General features: G+C 36.2%; 1 protein-coding gene across 1 annotated transcript in view; it reads left to right on the top strand.

The window, feature by feature from the left end:
- LOC106073824 (uncharacterized) overlaps window positions 1-20,308 on the top strand; it is a 109,151-nt gene that overhangs the window by 7,307 nt on the left and 81,536 nt on the right. Inside the window, exons 7-14 of the mRNA XM_056004736.1 lie at window positions 596-733; window positions 1,828-1,986; window positions 6,124-6,293; window positions 7,797-7,906; window positions 10,743-10,935; window positions 11,423-11,554; window positions 13,675-13,769; window positions 18,474-18,587. Coding sequence (XP_055860711.1) covers window positions 596-733; window positions 1,828-1,986; window positions 6,124-6,293; window positions 7,797-7,906; window positions 10,743-10,935; window positions 11,423-11,554; window positions 13,675-13,769; window positions 18,474-18,587 — 1,111 coding nt within the window. The remainder of the gene's footprint in view (window positions 1-595; window positions 734-1,827; window positions 1,987-6,123; window positions 6,294-7,796; window positions 7,907-10,742; window positions 10,936-11,422; window positions 11,555-13,674; window positions 13,770-18,473; window positions 18,588-20,308) is intronic.

Genomic DNA, 20,308 nt, shown 5'->3' with positions numbered 1-20,308 from the left:
CCATCTCCCACTCTAGTATCCGCAAGAGCTGACATATTTGATCTTTGACATTATAGGATACTGACATTGACGTTCTCTGACATCATGTGGTACTACCATTTACGTTCTCTGACATCATGTGGTACTGACATTTACGTTCACTGACACCATGTGGTACTGCCATTTACGTTCACTGACATCATGTGGTACTGACATTTACGTTCACTGACATCATGTGGTACTGCCATTTACGTTCACTGACATCATGTGGTACTGCCATTGACGTTCTCTGACATCATGTGGTACTGCCATTTACGTTCTCTGACATCATGTGGTAATGCCATTGACGTTCTCTGACATCATGTGGTACTGCCATTGACGTTCTCTGACATCATGTGGTACTGTCATTGACGTTCTCTGACATCATGTGGTACTGCCATTGACGTTCTCTGACATCATGTGGTACTGTCATTGACGTTCTCTGACATCATGTGGTACTGCCATTGACGTTCTCTGACATCATGTGGTACTGCCATTGACGTTCTCTGACATCATGTGGTTCTGCCATTGACGTTCTCTGACATCATGTGGTACTGACATGTTTGGTACTGTCCAGGTGGTCAGAAAAAAACGAGATATAAGGTGTAAAGAGTACACAAGAAATGAGTGGACTGTGACGAAAGTAGACCAGGAAACACCCACCTCGAAAGCGAGCATCCCAGAACAGTGTGATAATTATAGGAGAATCAGTGGCGTAAGTAGATGTACTTAAGATGGAGACAGGCGTACGTAAGCCTACTTCTGACAGATGTAAGTGTTTTAGAGACATTATGAGTCAGAATAATATAGAAGTACTTTAGATAGAGACAATCGTAATTGTTTCAGAGTACTTACATAAGTACTTTAGATAGGGAAATTTAAAAGTACTTCAGATAGAGACAATCGTAAGTTCTTCAGATTCCTAAGTAATAGAGACTATCTTAAGTAGTTCAGATAGTGACAATCATAGGCACTTCGCATTTTCACGTGAGTACTTCACATGAGAGTACTTATGTAAGTCGTTCAGATTCAGACAATCGTAAGTAACATAATTGTCCTGTTGTCACAGTCAGGCCACAGTAAGTTGTGATAGGCCTTCCACCAACTGACTATATTAGCATTAATAATCTCAAACCCAACTAGGTCGTGGTGTCACTAAATGTCGTGTTTAAAGTCTGTCAGCTATGGTGGGTCTCCATACAAACTAATACTAACTGTCTCACAATAACGGCCACACCTTGTACAAAATACTTATCGGCGGATGCCACCTACATTTTTGTTTTATTTTACATGCTTTGGATTTTCCTTTAGATTTGCCTTCCTAGCCAAGTGTTCGCAAACTGCGGCTCTCCAGCGCACGCGGCTCTTTGACTCCTATAGTGCCCAAGATAAAGAGCCCTGGTATGATTACGAGAGTATATATACTTACAGAATAGTAAAAACTGTAAAAACAGAATATTACTTAATAGTATTCATAACAACATACTTGGCATTTCATAGTTTCCAGGATGTGTTGATAGTGTACTTCGATAGACACAGTAGCATGTCTGTCTCAACAAGTTTGGGAAAACAAATGTTGCCAGCTCATTTAGTTTCCGCCATTGTATTGCTAATATTCGTTTTTAACTATTCAATTGAATGTGGGTCGTTACTGCAACACTTTACCCTTTGAGTTACCCCCACAAATAAAATTCAGCATGTCTTGAAGGCCCTAAACTCCGGGCCTATTTTATCTTGCCCACCATAACAGGTATACATGTATATTAAGCCTTTTTGTTCTTGATGTATGCTGTTGTGTGATTCCTGCAGATGAACCTGTCCGGCCTAGTGTCTTACTTTGCCAGGGTGCCCGTGACCTACCCAATGGACCTGCCCACGTTTACTATTCCATCCTTCCTTTTACCACCTGGGGGAAACTACCGCATCTGTGGGACCTTCACAAACAGTGATGGACTACGTATACTCTGTGTAGGTATTAGATGGACTACGTATACTCTGTGTAGGTGTTAGATGGACTACGTATACTCTGTGTAGGTATTAGATAGGCTACGTATACTCTGTGTAGGTGTTAGATGGACTACGTATACTATGTGTAGGTATTAGATGGACTACGTATACTCTGTGTAGGTATTAGATGGACTATGTATACTCTGTGTAGGTATTAGATGGACTACGTATACTCTGTGTAGGTGTTAGATGGACTACGTATACTCTGTGTAGGTATTAGATAGACTACGTATACTCTGTGTAGGTGTTAGATGGACTACGTATACTATGTGTAGGTATTAGATGGACTATGTATACTCTGTGTAGGTATTAGATGGACTACGTATACTCTGTGTAGGTGTTAGATGGACTACGTATACTCTGTGTAGGTATTAGATAGACTACGTATACTCTGTGTAGGTGTTAGATGAACTACGTATACTATGTGTAGGTATTAGATGGACTACGTATACTCTGTGTAGGTATTAGATGGACTATGTATACTCTGTGTAGGTATTAGATGGACTACGTATACTCTGTGTAGGTGTTAGATGGACTACGTATACTCTGTGTAGGTATTAGATAGACTACGTATACTCTGTGTAGGTGTTAGATGGACTACGTATACTATGTGTAGGTATTAGATGGACTACGTATACTCTGTGTAGGTATTAGATGGACTATGTATACTCTGTGTAGGTATTAGATAGACTACGTATACTCTGTGTAGGTATTAGATGGACTACGTATACTCTGTGTAGGTATTAGATGGACTATGTATACTCTGTGTAGGTATTAGATAGACTACGTATACTCTGTGTAGGTATTAGATGGACTACGTATACTCTGTGTAGGTATTAGATAGACTACGTATACTCTGTGTAGGTATTAGATGGACTATGTATACTCTGTGTAGGTATTAGATAGACTACGTATACTCTGTGGTATTAGATAGACTACGTATACTCTGTGTAGGTATTAGATAGACTACGTATACTCTGTGTAGGTGTTAGATGGACTACGTATACTCTGTGTAGGAGTTAGATGAACTACGTATACTCTGTTTAGGTATTAGATGGACTAATATTTTCGGGTTTTCTTTTTTTTTTTTTTTTGTGTGTTTAGAATTACTTTTTTTCTTTTTGTTAGTATTATTTTTTAAATAATTATTATTTTTTTTATTTTTATTAATTTTCTATAATCTTGAAGTTTTTAGGTCCCTTCTATTTTTCTTTTTTTTTTTACTAGCTTATAAAAAGAGATATTAACAACAGAAACTGAATGGAGAAAATAATTATATATTCCATTAAATTTAATAAGCAATTAATGTATTAAAAGGTACCTTTAATTTGGGGCTAATTGAAAAGTGAACAATTATTTATTTAAAACATTACAAAACAAGCAAAATGAAAAAAGAAATTTTAAAACAAATCTCAACCAAGGAAAAAATTCCGCACTTACACCTATCTCTTAATAATGTAGAAGCCATTTCTCTTATTTGATATAAAAATAAAACAACTAATCACCAATAAATAATAGACATATTGGCTAAATGTTAAATTGATTGTTAGGTAATCCTTGAGATAGTCAACAGAAAACACATGAATATAGTATTGTATAATATATAATATTTTTTAAACAAGGGCTTATATACATTTTTCTTGTAACAATTACTTTGGGGAAAGAAATGAGTATCTTGGTGAAAATAACCGTGATAGCTTTCTACATGTATTTTATATAAAAAAAAAAAGAAAGGTTGTACGAGCCGAATTCGATCTGGAGGACTCAAGCCTCCTACAGCCCGTGTGCCAGCAAAGTGCTTATGAAAATAAATGGTTTCATGGCTATCTATTGTTAGTTTCAAACTTGTTAGCGACACAGTAACACAGTATAAAGAGGACTTATTCAACTTATACCGCAACACCAGCCAGTACTAGTTATTTCCCTTGTTCGATACCAAACAAAATATTTAGATTGACTACGTATACTCTGTGTAGGTGTTAGATGGACTACGTATACTCTGTGTAGGTATTAGATAGACTACGTATACTCTGTGTAGGTGTTAGATGAACTACGTATACTATGTGTAGGTATTAGATGGACTACGTATACTCTGTGTAGGTATTAGATGGACTATGTATACTCTGTGTAGGTATTAGATGGACTACGTATACTCTGTGTAGGTGTTAGATGGACTACGTATACTCTGTGTAGGTATTAGATAGACTACGTATACTCTGTGTAGGTGTTAGATGGACTACGTATACTATGTGTAGGTATTAGATGGACTACGTATACTCTGTGTAGGTATTAGATGGACTATGTATACTCTGTGTAGGTATTAGATAGACTACGTATATTCTGTGTAGGTATTAGATGGACTACGTATACTCTGTGTAGGTATTAGATGGACTATGTATACTCTGTGTAGGTATTAGATAGACTACGTATACTCTGTGTAGGTATTAGATGGACTACGTATACTCTGTGTAGGTATTAGATAGACTACGTATACTCTGTGTAGGTATTAGATGGACTATGTATACTCTGTGTAGGTATTAGATAGACTACGTATACTCTGTGGTATTAGATAGACTACGTATACTCTGTGTAGGTATTAGATAGACTACGTATACTCTGTGTAGGTGTTAGATGGACTACGTATACTCTGTGTAGGAGTTAGATGAACTACGTATACTCTGTTTAGGTATTAGATGGACTAATATTTTCGGGTTTTCTTTTTTTTTTTTTTGTGTGTTTAGAATTACTTTTTTTCTTTTTGTTAGTATTATTTTTTAAATAATTATTATTTTTTTTATTTTTATTAATTTTCTATAATCTTGAAGTTTTTAGGTCCCTTCTATTTTTCTTTTTTTTTTTACTAGCTTATAAAAAGAGATATTAACAACAGAAACTGAATGGAGAAAATAATTATATATTCCATTAAATTTAATAAGCAATTAATGTATTAAAAGGTACCTTTAATTTGGGGCTAATTGAAAAGTGAACAATTATTTATTTAAAACATTACAAAACAAGCAAAATGAAAAAAGAAATTTTAAAACAAATCTCAACCAAGGGAAAAATTCCGCACTTACACCTATCTCTTAATAATGTAGAAGCCATTTCTCTTATTTGATATAAAAATAAAACAACTAATCACCAATAAATAATAGACATATTGGCTAAATGTTAAATTGATTGTTAGGTAATCCTTGAGATAGTCAACAGAAAACACATGAATATAGTATTGTATAATATATAATATTTTTTAAACAAGGGCTTATATACATTTTTCTTGTAACAATTACTTTGGGGAAAGAAATGAGTATCTTGGTGAAAATAACCGTGATAGCTTTCTACATGTATTTTATATAAAAAAAAAAGAAAGGTTGTACGAGCCGAATTCGATCTGGAGGACTCAAGCCTCCTACAGCCCGTGTGCCAGCAAAGTGCTTATGAAAATAAATGGTTTCATGGCTATCTATTGTTAGTTTCAAACTTGTTAGCGACACAGTAACACAGTATAAAGAGGACTTATTCAACTTATACCGCAACACCAGCCAGTACTAGTTATTTCCCTTGTTCGATACCAAACAAAATATTTAATTACTAACAATTAATTAAATAATTGTTTACGTTTTTATAAATTGAATCTTATAAAAGAAATAATTTTTCACAGTTTTAAATCGATTAGAGAACGGGCGTGGGAGAAATAAAGTGTTCAAACTTTTTACCAGACAGACTGACTGACAGACAGACAGAGTGAAAAAAAAACGTGACGACAACAAAGTTACTTGTGCTTTGAACACTGTAACGTAGCTAATATATGATGAAATCCTATCAACAATTGATAAAGGCATCTCAGGCTTTTACCTTGTTCTTATATATTATGTTATAACTTTGTTTATTCCTCCATAAACTCTAGACTAGACAGCCTTCTTCTTTTTTTCGATTCGGATAAATTGCTTGTGGTAACATACAGAGAAGAATTCGTTACTGTATGTTCTCAAAAATATCTACATTTTTTTTTCGCTCTTACTTTCGTTTCGGACGTCGACTATGGATGTGGACACGAAGTCTAAATAGTGATGTTAACATGTCTCCTTCCGCCATTAGGCTCAAATAACGACTGTCGAGAGTAACGTCACCGACTTCCTAAGAGTCGTGGTCACACCTGCAGAGGAATCGTTTACCTGGCCCCAAGCGGATCTCTGTATTGATGCCAGCAGATCTTACTTCATCTATGAACTGGTAGAGGCTGGCTACTTTTGGAACAAAACTATCCGGTAAACGAGACCAACAGATTTAGGTCTGTGACTTTTAAGTTAATAGGGATGCGGGTTAGGATTTCAGAGGCGTAGCGAGCTAAAGTGGCGCCCGGTGCACGGAAGTTTATTGATGCCTTTCATCTCCCCCCCCCCCCCAAACTTTCCAAAAAAACAACACATAGTAATATAACATTCATGTAAAAAAAAAGTTCCCCTTTTTGACCATGTAATCTATAGGGCAGATGATGTAAAGGTCATCTGTTTCTGTGGCCTACGGTTAACGAGGGTGTCATGTGGCCAGCACAACGACCAACCGCCTTTACTTTTCCCCAACTAATGTCAGCTACCCATTAGAGCTGGCTGGATACTGAGGCGCCCGAAGATCCAGAAATTGAGATACCCAGTCTTTACTGGGATTCAAACCCGGAACCCCGGTTCGGAAGCCAAGCGCTTTACCGTTCAGCCACCGCGCCTCCTAATATATAATATATAATCAATAATAATAATGGGTCACGAAGCATGTTGTCCCTCCAAACCCCACTACGCCTCTATATGTCTCTTTGTTGTTTTCACTCTGTGAATTTTAACCTCCGCATTTCCCAGATGTTAAAAAAGAAGACAAGCATAAAAAATATTTAAAGAAAAACAAAAAAGAAAAATTGTATCAATTAATTTGGATCAGTCATGTAATTAAATTTATTAGAGATCTAGACCAAACATAATAAATCTGTACGATTAGAAATATTTTACTATAATTCCATGTTTTTAGCTTTCTCAGTGCGCTATGATCCTATCACTTGTCTGGCTCAGTTGGAAAGTGGAGAGGGGAAGAAATGGGAATCTGGTTTGATTTTTGTATGCATCTATTAAATTTTTTTTTTTAAAAAGGTGATCGACCTCAATTCGAACTCGAGGACTACGGCCTCCTCAGCCTGCTCAAGCCAATAGCCACTCTGCCATCGAATCATATGTGAACGTAGAAGGCCTTATAGTTATTTATTGTTATTAATGTTAGCTGCAAACTTTAAAGCAGTGGCCCATAAGGGGTGCTAATCAAACTTATATTACCCCATCTATTAAGTACAATTTCTTTCTCTTGTTCAAATAATTAATAGTTAATTAACTATTTGGTGACTTTTAATTGAGAAATCGTATTTGCCCAGGAAATAAAACAGGAAATAAAACAACTGACCTCACTGATACTTTGTTGACTTCCAAGCCCAAACGTCCCAGAGGATGGTGTTCCAACTCGGGACCATCGCGACCCAGTCCTAAGCGCATACGACCAACCACACATACAAAGTTTTTAATTGTACGATCAATTTGTTATCAATACAAAGTTCCTCAGCCGTTGGTTGTTGCCAGGTTGCGAACATAATGGAAACATTTTGAGAATCCAGAATTACCTTCAAACATAGACACTCAGACTGACAACTGAGTCTATGACTTGTATACAATGCATTGGTCTCGTTGGCGTGAAAATCTACTATTAAGTCATTCTTTTTTTTCTCCTGAGCCTAGATTTGCATGGACTTGTGAAGGAGACGCATCAGTTTGTGATTATATTATATCAGGTCAGAAATTCGATCCTGAATTCCAACAGCAAGGCGTCAACTTGGTACACACCACAGGTAAATACCTTAAATTTGTTTTATTTAAACGAAATTCTTCGATTGCTTAAATTTCGCGATAAAGTACATTCAAACAGATACCTGACATATACTGGGGAAAGAAAAAGATATTGGTCGTTGTGCTGACCATATGACATTGGCACTCTCGTTAACCTTTACACCATCTGCCCTATAGATTGAAATTGATAGAATAACATAGCTTAAAATAAAAGAAAATTTAATTTAAAATAAACAGTTTCTAGCAGTCTCCCTTAACACAATATAAGCTGTGTTGTTGTTTTTTTAAAGTATTGTTATATTTTGCTTCTCCTGGTACTGTTCCCTGAAGAAAGGTGTTTGCGAGCCCAAAGGTCCTTGTGACATGGCTAGAAAGTTTTAGTTTGGAAGTCTTTTTAAATATACAATATCTGATCGAGGCGGGCGGTAGGGACGATCGACCCATCCCCCCCACTCGGCCGACCCTTTCTCCAGTAGGGGCGTTGGGAGGGCGGACGAATTTCAGTATGGAAATCACACAATTTTTATACGAATTTATTACTTATGTTAATAATATATACTAATTATTTTTATTTCATCCTATTTTTAGATAATTTCGCCCCCCCTCTAGTTTGTTGGCCAATTCGGTGGGGTCGGGAGGGGGTGATGGCATCAATCCGCCCCCTCCCATAAAATTTCTAGTGGGGGGGGGGTCCAATTTATATGTAGAAATCATAGCTTGTTAACAAAATCAATTAAATATTTATATGATTATTGATATTTAAACCAATATAACGTCGTTCCCCTGTTGGTCAATGGGGGGTGGGGAGGGCGAATACATCTACTTCCCTTCCGACCTAAATTATTTGAGTTTAGGGGGGGGGCGGTCCTACTTTTATGGAGAAATCATAGTCTGCGAACAAGATATAATTTATATAATTAATATATAATACTATATAATTTTTTTAATATGTCGCTTTCCATCTGGTATCTTGGCCGATTCTGTGTGGTGGGTAGGAGGGGGGGTGCATCTACTGCCCTCCCCACTCTAGCCCTCCTATTTTTATGGAGAAATCATAGTTTGTGGAATATCTGTATAATATAAGCTACTTATTGATATTTGAACCCATTTGTATATTATGTCTCACAACACTCTAATCTGAAATTTTATTATTAGGAAATATAAAATGAAAAAGTGTTGTACCAGGTGGCAGGGCGATACATGCAATAGCCCACCGCCCATCGGACAAACCAATACTTTTTCTATATGTTTAGATACAAAATTACAAAATTGTAAACAATCTGTCACAAATATAATTTATATATGCTATAAATTAATTTTTTATATCTCGAGTCGCACCAACCCTTATTCTTTATTGCCAAAGGCAATCATTAGCAGAAATTATAAAAAGGAGCGATGATTAATCGTTTTCACTCAACTATGAAATAATTTTGGAACTATAACTCACAATTTATGCCTGAATCCTAAAATTGCAAAAAAAAAAAAAAAAAAATTGGTTCACTTAATTTCTCCTCCCATTTCCGAAATTTTTTGTTTAGAGCTTTGAATTATAGTTATTCTTATTCTTTAATGCCAAATGAAATCATGAGTAGAAATTATAAAAAGGAGTGATGATTAATCGTTTTCAATACACTATGAAATAAGTTTGGGACTATAACTCACAATTTATGCATGAATCCTAAAAGTGCAAAAAAAAATAGAGGTGAGTCTAATTGGTTCACTTAATTTGTCCTCCCACTTCCGAAATTCTTTGTTTAGAGCTTTGAATTATAGTTCTGTAACAAAACAAAGTTACAAACTAGCCTATTGAACAAAATGTATCACTTACAAATGAGCTTTTTTTTTAAATATTTTTTTTCGAATAATTATTTTTCGGCTGCGATCCTCAAAGCCTAAATGTAAAACTGTTGGGTATCTTATCTTTTCAAGAAATAAATCGGTTGTATTTCCAATGCAGTAAGGGCGTGAAAATTCATATTAGAATATTTTTCAAGTAAAACATTATTCAAAAGGTCCTCTTTAAATAGGATGAATAATGAGCTGCAGATGTCAGGAGAATGCCTTTCTGAAGTAAAAAATGCAAGAAAACGCTTGGCATCGGGGCTTCGCCCCGAACCACACTATAGGAGCTTGCGGCGCTCCCCCAGAACCCCTAGCCGTCAAGCAACCAGCATGACTGTTTTTGTGGGGTTTTTTTCAAGGAAGGTTGAGAAACACTGTTAATGAATAGGGTTAGGGTTTACTGGACATTAGGGTAAGAGTTTGGAAAAATTCGCCCCTCCACACTCCAAAGCTAGGTTAAGCGCTTGGCTTTTGAACCTGGGGTCCTGGGTAAAGTGGGATTTTGAATTTAGAAATTCTTAAGGCGCCCTTGAGTCTACCCAGCTGTAACGGGTACCTGACTTTAGTTTGGAAAGTAAAGATGGTTGGTCGTTGTGATACCCTGCTTGTTATCCTTTGGTCTAAGAAACAGATGACCCTGACTTCATCTGGCCTATAGATCGCAAGGTCTGAAAGATAAACTTTACTAACAGAAGAAATAGTTTCTCAACTAACTGTCTTCATATCACATTTAAACCACGATGTAGAAGAAAGGAAAATAAACATTCTCATTCGAACGTTTTTTTATCGGTATCTGTGAATATGTTTCTAAAAATGAAGTCATAACTTAGCAGTTTATATACAAATAAATAGATTAGAATTCCTTAACGACAATTTAATATAAATATGTCAAGCCCATTTGGCGCTGAATTTCTTTTTTATCTCTAAGCCAACCGGCGTTAAAAAGCCCATATCATTAAGTGAATGACATTATTGAAATGACATTTCTCTGCATAGCTCCGAAACTGTGTATCAAGGAGTACTGGATTCAAGTCCCAAGTAGCATCCGTATTACACTGATGGTATCGGTCAAGTACAAAGTGAAAGATAAAATTCATGGATTCCAGAAAACTGTGTTCCGAGACATAAACTTTGTGCAAAACAAAGGCGTCAAGGAAGGTGTGATTATAAACCCCCACGTTTTTATCAGGTATTACATTTGGCTGATGCTAAGTTAGGCGTTAACTGAACAATGCTGTGCCATGTATGTTTTATGCACCTCATAATGTTAGGAAAGATTGTAGAAGGAATCTTAAACCTTTTTTTTATTTTGACCTGTCATTATATTATGTCACTTCTTTTTTCTCACTTTCCTCACTTTTTTCTCTTATGTTCTCTCCTCTCTCTCTCTCTCTCTCTCTCTCTCTCTCTCTCTCTCTCTCTCTCTCTCTCTCTCTCTCTCTCTCTCTCTCTCTTCAATCCTAGTCAATTATTCTCTTTTATTTATATATAAACTCTGCAAGTCCATGTACCACCTTGCTCTGCCAATTAATCTTCGACCTATAACCCATGTTGTTTATTTTTTTTTGTCTCTGTCTCTCGTTCTCTCACTCACTCTCTCTCTCTCTCTCTCTCTCAAACACTCTCTTTCTCTCAACCACTATCTCTCTCTCTATCTTATGCATCTATATCTCCAGATGTCTACTAAACTGTTGGTACTATATAGACAAGGATTCCCCAATGTTGTTGGGGTTTGGTTGCTCCAATTGTGAAGAGTTGATTCCAGAAAGAATTCGTGTTCTGTGGAGCATTCGTTCTAATGACCCTAAGTATGTGCTGTCATAGCTGTTTTTAGCTCGTGCATGCATGAGAGAGAGAGAGAGAGAGAGAGAGAGAGAGAGAGAGAGAGAGAAAGAGAGATGTCGTTTACTGGACCAAATTAAAAAGTGGCAAGATGAACAACTCGATGTCTATTAAACTATTGTGATTTTTTAAAAATTTAACTCTTAACCTCATCTTATTGTTGTCCAGTCTGATACTATTAACTTAACTCTTGCCCTCTTCGTATTGTTGCCCAGTCTGATACTATTAATTTAACAGTGACAAGATAGAGTTTAATAGACTGGGAAACAAAATCTAATATTATCCTCTCGGGGGTTAAAGCGAATTTAATTTTTGACGAGTTAAGCATCAGGACCTCAACAAACACGTTCTTCAGTACCTTAACAAACACGTACTTCAGTACCTCAACAAACACGTTCTTCAGTACCTCAACAAACACGTTCTTCAGTACCTCAACAAACACGTTCTTCAGTACCTCAACAAACACGTTCTTCACTACCTCAACAAACACGTTCTTCACTACCTCAACAAACACGTTCTTCAGTACCTCAACAAACACGTTCTTCACTACCTCAACAAACACGTTCTTCACTACCTCAACAAACACGTTCTTCAGTACCTCAACAAACACGTTCTTCAGGACCTCAACAAACACGTTCTTCACTACCTCAACAAACACGTTCTTCACTACCTCAACAAACACGTTCTTCACTACCTCAACAAACACGTTCTTCAGTACCTCAACAAACACGTTCTTCAGTACCTCAACAAACACGTTCTTCAGTATACTTTCGTCTTATGGTCCTTGGCCTGTTTACTTTGTCCTCTTGAATCACCTCTTAGATCGATAATTGGTTGTTAGATTTGCATGTAACTTTCAATGTACTTGGTCTAGGAAAGAACATTTTGTAAACTTTTTTTTGTTTACATTTTAATTTAATGTTGTTGGTTTTTTTTTAGTATTAGTAGTATTAGTACGCCGGTGGCAATCAGTGACGTAAAAAGAGTTGGTGCTGGAGGTGCGACCGCACCATACATCGTATACCCTTTCTACGCCACTCTTTATATAGATATACACATATACTATCTTGAATGCTTGCACCGCTATCAGTATAATTTGTAAAATACCAATGAAACTTTATGGAGAATTTTTCGAGCTATAAAATGCATGTACTATGGGAATGGGGGAGGGGGGCGGGTGAAATATAATTTTAAAAAAAACAAAAGAAATAAAAAGATGAAGACCGGGAGACATTTTGAAAATATATAGAAAGTAGGAACTATGTCAAAGATGGAATGTCGAAAAATCACTGTAGCCTACTAGACTGTGACTAGACAATACAAATTCATTTCTGTTACAAGCCGAAGAGCGTGGTCAGAAGATTGGCTATGAACCGAGGGGTCCCAAGCTCCAATCCTGGGGAAAGACTTGATTTTTTTTTTGGGGGGGGGGGGGGTTAGGGCTAGGATTAGTCCACCCAGCTCTCATGCGTACCTGACTTTAATTGGTGAAAGTCAAGGCGGTTGGTCGTTGTGCTGGCCACATGACAGCCTCGTTTATCTTCGATCACAGAAGCAACCTTTTATTTCATCATCACAAGGTTTAATAGGGATACTTTGCTTCATATGTGGGCCACAAAGGTGTCTTCTAGATTTGTAGTCAGCACGCGTTTACATTGTCTTCGCTTACTTAGATGTGTATGTTTATGACTACAGACTATAGACATTGTAACACATCCAAAGAAACGTACAGACTTATATGTCATAAAACTTGAAAAGACTTATATTTCCATATAGACAAAGTCAACATGAGATGAAATGAAACAAATGTAGCAGGCTTTAGTTATGATATACAAACTCACTACAAAAACACTCTGACATCCTGGAGTCATCTCCCGTTCTTAACATAGATTATGACAGAATCGCTTATCTTGCATTATTCTACAAGACTCACAACTATTTCCCATCACCTTTAAACACACTCTCACACACTCGTGACACGTGAAGATTACATTTATTAGACTATGGGGTTTTGTTATGAGCTATATATAGAGCCTGTAGCGAGAGAATGGATTTAATTTATTTTTGTGGTTGTCTTTCTTTGCAGGTGGTCTCCCTTGACTGAGGGTAACACAACTTTTTATTTTTATATACACAATTTCCACCTGAACGTTTCCAGCGAAATTGTCGTCCATCTTATGTGTAAGTAATGCAGGGGCTGTGTTGGGCTGGTTTTAAATCACTCACTGCTCCAAGTCGTTTTATAATTGTGGATCATCCCTTGAGTTTCATTGAATGAATTGCTTATCTGTCATTAAATCAAGTATATATGTTTCAAGTAGATTACAAAGTCATAATCTTCATATCTGAATAGAAGAAATATTATTCTCTAAAGAACACGCTCGACTAGGACGTACATAAAGGATACTTCTAGGACGTACATAACGGATACTTCTAGGACGTACATAACGGATACTTCTAGGACGTACATAAAGGATACTTCTAGGACGTACATAACGGATACTTCTAGGACGTACATAACGGATACTTCTAGGACGTACATAACGGATACTACTAGGACGTACATAAAGGATACTTCTAGGACGTACATAACGGATACTTCTAGGACGTACATAAAGGATACTTCTAGGACGTACATAACGGATACTTCTAGGACGTACATAACGGATACTACTAGGACGTACATAAAGGATACTTCTAGGACGTACATAACGGATACTTCTAGGACGTACATAAAGGATACTTCTAGGACGTACATAACGGATACTTCTAGGACGTACATAACGGATACTTCTAGGACGTACATAAAGGATACTTCTAGGACGTACATAAAGGATACTTCTAGGACGTACATAAAGGATACTTCTAGGACGTACATAACGGATACTTCTAGGACGTACATAAAGGATACTTCTAGGACGTACATAAAGGATACTTCTAGGACGTACATAAAGGATACTTCTAGGACGTACATAAAGGATACTTCTAGGACGTACATAAAGGATACTTCTAGGACGTACATAAAGGATACTTCTAGGACGTACATAAAGGATACTTCTAGGACGTACATAAAGGATACTTCTAGGACGTACATAAAGGATACTTCTAGGACGTACATAAAGGATACTTCTAGGACGTAATAATCGTATGCTTTGGAGTGTTGATGTTCAAGATATGCAACCCCAAGCTAATCCAACCTACCCTGACAGTAAAAAAAAAGTAAAGTTCCCCTTACTATAGGCAAACTTTCTTTCAATTGGTCAAACTTTCTTATTGTTGGCAAACTTTCTTTCAATTGGTCAAACTTTCTTTCAATTGGTCAAACTTTCTTTCAATTGGTCAAACTTTCTTATTGTTGGCAAACTTTCTTTCAATTGGTCAAACTTTCTTTCAATTGGTCAAACTTTCTTATTGTTGGCAAACTTTCTTTCAATTTGTCAAACTTTCTTTCAATTGTTCAAACTTTCTTTCCATTGGTCAAACTTTCTTATTGTTGGCAAACTTTCTTTCAATTGGTCAACCTTTCTTATTGTTGGCAAACTTTCTTTTAATTGGTCAAACTTTCTTTCAATTGGTCAAACTTTCTTTCAATTGGTCAAACTTTCTTATTGTTGGCAAACTTTCTTTCAATCGGTCAAACTTTCTTTCAATTGGTCAAACTTTCTTATTGTTGGTAAACTTTCTTTCAATTGGTCAAACTTTCTTATTGTTGGCAAACTTTCTTTCAATTGGTCAACCTTTCTTATTGTTGGCAAACTTTCTTTTAATTGGTCAAACTTTCTTTCAATTGGTCAAACTTTCTTTCAATTGGTGAAACTTTCTTATTGTTGGCAAACTTTCTTTCAATTGGTCAAACTTTCTTTCAATTGGTCAAACTTTCTTTCAATTGGTCAAACTTTCTTTCAATTGGTCAAACTTTCTTATTGTTGGCAAACTTTCTTTCAATTGGTCAAACTTTCTTTCAATTGGTGAAACTTTCTTTCAATTGGTCAAACTTTCTTTCAATTGGTCAAACTTTCTTATTGTTGGCAAACTTTCTTTCAATTGGTCAAACTTTCTTATTGTTGGCAAACTTTCTTTCAACTGGTCAAACTTTCTTTCAATTGATCAAACTTTCTTTCTGTGTGCACTTTTTCGTTCTGTGAGAAAACTTTCTTTCTGTTAGAAGAATTTCTAACTGTAAGAAAACTTTCTTTCTGTTAGAAGAATTTTTAGCTGTGAGAAAACTTTCTTTCTGTTAGAAGAATTTCTAGCTGTGAGAAAACGTTTTAGCTGTGAGCACATTTTCTTGTTGTAGGAAAACTTACTTTCTGCGGGCAAACTTTCTTTCTGTGGGCTAATTTGCGAGGGGCCGGAAATCAACTCTTTACAAACCGGAAATGTTGCTCGGGGCTAAAATCAGCACCGTACACTTATTGTGTTAATTTTTAAACTAGTTTTAACTTCCAAATATTATTTCCGGTTCGAATCTTAAACTAAAAATTATTTAACTCTTTGACTGCTGTGTTTTGTTTTCAAAAAAATGCTACTTTTTTTATAAAAATAAGAAAATGTTCCAAACATGGCTAAAACAAAAATTTATTGTTTAAGTACCAATGATGCTATAGTAACAAATTTGGTATCAAAGTAAAGGTAAATGAATGGAGAATGTGAAAATGTAAACATCTTTCTATTTAAATATAAGATACAAATTATAATCTAAATAATATGACACTCAGAAAAAAAAATGGATGCCAACTTTAGAACTTTTGAGACCTAAATTTAGATTTTGTTCTTTGTATTACTGTTGAAACAGCATATTTAGACTATTTACAGCATTTTCAAAAAGAAATGTGATAAAACAGTCAATAAAAGATGATGAATCATTGATTATATTATTATTTTTACCTTGTTTTTTAGTCAGAAAAAAAGTGAAAATTATTGCGCTTTTCATTACTACCAATAACAATAGATACCAGTACTAAATCTATCAACCAAATGCACTCAAATATTATGTACATTTGAATCAATGGGATATAGATCTAGATTTGTCTTCTTTTTATTTGCATAGAACATCTTTCATTCTAATACTAGACCAGTGCAAGACATAGGCTAGCGAGAGATCAAAGCCTAAATCTCTAACTAGATGAAGGACAATAAAAATCCTAATTCATTTTACCTAAGATTTAGACATCAAATAGATCATTATTACTGTTCCTTTGTGATATTTTCAAAAAGAAATGTGATAAAATAGTCAATAAAAGATGATGAATCATTGATTATATTATTATTTTTACCTGGTTTTTTAGTCAGAAAAAAAGTGAAAATTATTGCGCTTTTCATTACTACCAATAACAATAGATACCAGCACTAAATCTATCAACCAAATGCACTCAAATATTATGTACATTTGAATCAATGGGATATAGATCTAGATTTGTCTTCTTTTTATTTGCATAGAACATCTTTCATTCTAATACTAGACCAGTGCAAGACATAGGCTAGCGAGAGATCAAAGCCTAAATCTCTAACTAGATGAAGGACAATAAAAATCCTAATTCATTTTACCTAAGATTTAGACATCGAATAGATCATTATTACTGTTCCTTTGTGACAAATTATGGATTTAGAATAGTTTTATATTTTACTTTTATTTAGTAGTAAACCTTTTGGAGTGCAACTTGAACCAGTATAGTGATGGTGATGATTTTTACCAAAAAACAATACTAAAAAAAATTGCTAGAGAATATACCAAGAAAAGGCCCAGCATGGTGGATGAATATTGGATTTAGATCTGCCATTTCTGTTGTTTTCATTTATCTAAGGGTTAGATCTATAGGAATCTACAAAGGTGTAAAGATAAAAGCATAGATCTAGTCAACCTTGATCTACATTCAAGACCTAGCCCTAGTCTAAGGCTAAGGCCTAAGCCTAAGCATATAAGGCAATACTAGATCTAGATCTAAATCTAAATGCTAATAATGTCCAAGTCTGCTTCATTCTATGCTAAATCTTGATCAAGATCTTCATTATTACAATTCATAGAAGTATAAATAAAACAATAATAAAGCTTCTTCAGTAGTAAACATTGTGGGTGTGTCTTGGACAAGCATAGCCATGATGTTGTAGATTATTACAGATAAACAATACTAAAAAAAAAAAAGAAAATGGGGAAAAAATGCCCACAGTACAGTAGATGATTATTTGATGTAGATCTACCATTTCCTTTCTTTTTATTTACCAAAAGCTTAGATCTAAAGATATATCTAGATCTAGAGTCCAAGTCTAGAGATAAAAGCTTAGATCTAGTCAATCTCGATCTACAGACTACACCTAGCCTACTGACAATAATAGATTTAGATCTAAATACTAATAATATAGATATAATCATATAAATACGCTAAATTTAGACCTACCTGAATCTAATCTAGATCAAATTCTTCATTATTACTATTTATTTGTGATAATTTTTAGAATAATTATAAAGTTTCTTCAGTAGTCAACATTGTGGGTGTGTCTTGGCTTAGCGTAGTCATGGCGACGTTTTTTTACATTGTAAAAAAAGTAATAAATAAATGTCTAAATAAAGCCAAAAGCTTCTAATTTCTATGTAAACAAAGGATGAAGAACTCTTTTATAAATTAAAAATAGTTCCACTGTTGTTAGTTAAAATTTTTAATTTAAAAATGCAACGAAACAAAGGTAGGGTAAGAACGTCTATGGGATAGACGTTCCGTGCGTTTAGGGCAGACAGACCGTCTATGGGATAGACGCTCCGCACTCATTGAGTTAAAAGTCTTCGTTTGCAGATGTTTGTGTTTAGTCTTTGTTTGCAGATGTTTGTGTTAAGTCTTTGTTTGCTGATGTTTGTGTTAAGTCTTTGTTTGCTGATGTTTGTGTTTGTAGGCACCTATTCAAAAGTAGATGGAGGTACTCTCCAGTCCAATGCCACTCGACGATTTGAAGTACCAATTCTAGATGTCAGGTTTCAAGTGAAAGAAAGACGTCCTGTTAGAAATAGTAAGTTCAGGCACTCTTCTACTTTCTCTCTCTCTCTCTCTCTCTCTCTCTCTCTTTCTCCTTTCCGCTCTCTCACTCTCCCTTTTATCTTTTTTTATCTTTTCCATTTTTTTCTTTTTTCTCTTTCTTTTCTCTCTTTTTTTCTTTTCTCTTTCCCTCTTTCTTTCCCTCTCTCTCTCTCTATGTTCAATCTATATATATACATATAAAATTCTCTTCATGGCCCAATCATGCGTTACACCACGATTAATTCATGGAAAGATAACTCTTTTATTTCTGCAAGGTGGAGTAGAGTTATCCCACGTAATTTTCGCCTTGATAAAGAGAACGGCTCAGACAAAAAGAGGAGGAGGGAGAACAAGTCATCTTTCTCTTTATACATTCTATATTTGACCACATTTATGTGTGTATTGTTTACACACGTCAATATCTGGTGTCATTAAAATAGTTGCATGTTTTTTCTGTAGCTTTGTTATGATTTTGCCCCTTCTTATTGCCCTTCGTTTCCTAGCCATGGCCACGGCTTCACATATATTTCGTGCAAAGAAACTAAACCACTTCCACATGACATGTCTGAGAAAAATACTAAAGGGCAAATGGCAAGACAAAATACCAGATACAGAAGTCCTTCAAAGAGCGTGTCTGCAAAGCATCCACACAATCCTGATGCAGTCCCAGCTGCGATGGGCAGGTCACGTCTACAGAATGGAAGACCACCGCATCCCTAAACGACTCTTGTATGGCCAACTAAGCGAAGGAAAGCGCTCGCAAGGTGGGCAAAGAAAGCGCTTCAGGGACACCCTAAAAGCTTCTCTGAAGGCGTTCAGCATAGACCCAGGCACCTGGGAGACAGAGGCACATGACAGAGCATCATGGCGTCGCGCTGTGAAAACTGGCGCACAGGTTGCTGAGGAAAAGAGAACCACGCTGGCAGAAGAAAAACGCCAGAGAAGAAAAGCAAGGCCCACGACACTAGCTCCAGCTGGAATAACCTGCCCAGTGTGCGGCCAAACTTTCCGGGCTCACATAGGTCTCACCAGCCACATGAGGAGGCATAAAACCCCAGTGCAAAGCCCTCAGCCCCCTGGATGACAAAGTGGTCATCATCGAACCACGATGGACGAACTGTGGAGTCAACAGGTCTTTCAATATAGTAGAAAATTCCTGCATCAGGTAACTGTTTATTTCTATCAGTCGCATATTTCTGGAAAAATGTCATCGATGAAACTTTTGCTTTCGAACTTCGCAACATGGCTGTAAGCTTTGTTTGCGAACATTGGGATAACTATGGCGACGCCCTGTCCATTGTTCTTACTCACGGAGGCACAGTCATACACTCTGCTCGACAATATGCTGCCTATATGAGAACTTCCGGCGTTTATGGTGGCGAGGCTGAAATTGTGGCGATGTCTCAAATACTTCCCGCTACTATCACTAGTCACTTCCGAGAACGTCCACATGGCCCTCCTCGAGTTTCCATTCGGGTCAACGTCTCTCCAAATGCCTGTTATTTAGCGGTTGCATCCACAGCAACGTACTGGAGTGTAAAACTATCACAGCTGCTACCTCACAAACTGTCCTTATTCCCCGAATATCCCTGACTCCATCAGATTCAAATTTGCCTTTTACCTTTACGCGCAGACAATTCTCTGTTAGATTAGCCTTTGCCATGACAATTAATAAAGCACAAGGCCAAACGTTCAAAAAGATTTGCCTGTATC

This window comes from Biomphalaria glabrata, chromosome 11, assembly GCF_947242115.1.
Source record: "Biomphalaria glabrata chromosome 11, xgBioGlab47.1, whole genome shotgun sequence".
NCBI lineage: Eukaryota > Metazoa > Mollusca > Gastropoda > Planorbidae > Biomphalaria > Biomphalaria glabrata.
This window is presented reverse-complemented; position numbering and strand designations above follow the sequence as displayed.